General features: G+C 39.9%; 1 protein-coding gene across 1 annotated transcript; it reads left to right on the top strand.

The window, feature by feature from the left end:
* Positions 1-298: 298 nt before the first annotated feature.
* LOC105789660 (uncharacterized) lies at positions 299-1,123 on the top strand. Its single transcript, XM_012617028.1, has one exon. It carries the CDS (start codon positions 299-301, stop codon positions 1,121-1,123), a length of 825 nt encoding a protein of 274 aa, XP_012472482.1.
* Positions 1,124-1,364: the final 241 nt, after the last annotated feature.

Genomic DNA, 1,364 nt, shown 5'->3' with positions numbered 1-1,364 from the left:
CGAAAATTCAACGGCACATGTCGACGCTGTCAGAGGTTTTTCGAGACCTCCACAAAGACGCTATGATCATTTCTCCAACACTTACAATCTCGGGTGGAAGGATCACGCCAACTTGAATTATGGAGCTAATCCTCGACATAATCCATCGTACCAACCAAGACCTCCGTAACCGCTACCCAAGCCGAGCACATCTTTGGAACCAATTCTCGACAAAATTCATGGGCAAGACAAGGAACGGGAAAAGTAGATTTCTAATCCAAAAGTTAGACCGGAATCAGAAGTTCAGAAACCAGTTGTGATGCCATCTCCTTTTCTAGGGAGGCTCGCAAAGGATAAGAAAGAGAATGAGGAAAAAGAAATCTTCGAAACGCTTAGGAAGGTGGAGGTAAATATCCTTTTGCTCGACGCTATCAAACAAATCCCTCGTTATGTGAAATTTTTCAAGGAATTGTGCACTAGCAAGAGGAGGTTAGTAGGTAACGAAAGAGTGAATATAGGAGAGAATGTCTCCGCAGTACTGCAAAAGAAAGTTCCACCCAAATACAAGGACCAAGGTATGTTTGCTATTTCCTGTGAGATAGGTAATGTAGGCATTAAGAAAGCCATGTGTGATTTAGGGGCTTCCATTAATGTTATGTCTTATCCTATTTATAAGTTGATTAACGCGGGTCCTTTGAAAAAGACAGGAGTATTAATCCAGTTGGCGGACAGGTCAGTCATTTATCCCGAAGGATTACTTGAAGACGTCCTTGTTAAAGCTAACGAATTAGTTTTCCCTATAGATTTCTACATTATTAATATGGGGGACAATAACTCAACTAATTCGTCTGACATTTTGCTTGGAAGACCGTTCCTAAGTACCGCAAGCGCAAAAATTGATGTTCGGAGTGGAACATTGACAATGGAGTTTGATGGCGAAATCGTGAAATTCAATGTCTACGAAGCCATGAGTCATCCTAACTCATTATCAAATATTTCCAGTATCGATAGTATAGATTGTTTAACTCAAAATTATTCTGAATATCATGACTTTGATAAGTTGGAAATTGTCCTTTACAGAAGCATTGACATGGATGCTTTAAGTCTTCTCGAAGAATTATCAATTATAGAAGATCCATTGTGAGAAATTGTCAAACACTAGGAGACGCAACCATCATTGGCGAATCGAGGTAACCAACTTGAACTATTACCTTCCCAAATTAAAATGTTTCATTTGATTTTGCAGCCACCAACCTTGGAGCTTAAAGCATTACCGGACCACCTCAAGTATGTCTTTTTGGGAGAGAAAGACACCTTACCGGTGATAGTGTCAAATAGACTAACCAAAGACGAAGAGGAAAGTCTAGTTCGAGTTTTGAAGGATT

The sequence above is a fragment of the Gossypium raimondii genome, chromosome 2 (assembly GCF_025698545.1).
Source record: "Gossypium raimondii isolate GPD5lz chromosome 2, ASM2569854v1, whole genome shotgun sequence".
Lineage (NCBI taxonomy): Eukaryota > Viridiplantae > Streptophyta > Magnoliopsida > Malvales > Malvaceae > Gossypium > Gossypium raimondii.
Note: the sequence above shows the minus strand (reverse complement) of the source record. Positions and strands in the feature narration are given on the sequence as shown.

Excerpts from the sequence above, each read along its gene's own strand:
- LOC105789660 (XM_012617028.1), top strand. The coding sequence starts at position 299 with ATGCCATCTCCTTTTCTAGGGAGGCTCGCAAAGGATAAGAAAGAGAAT.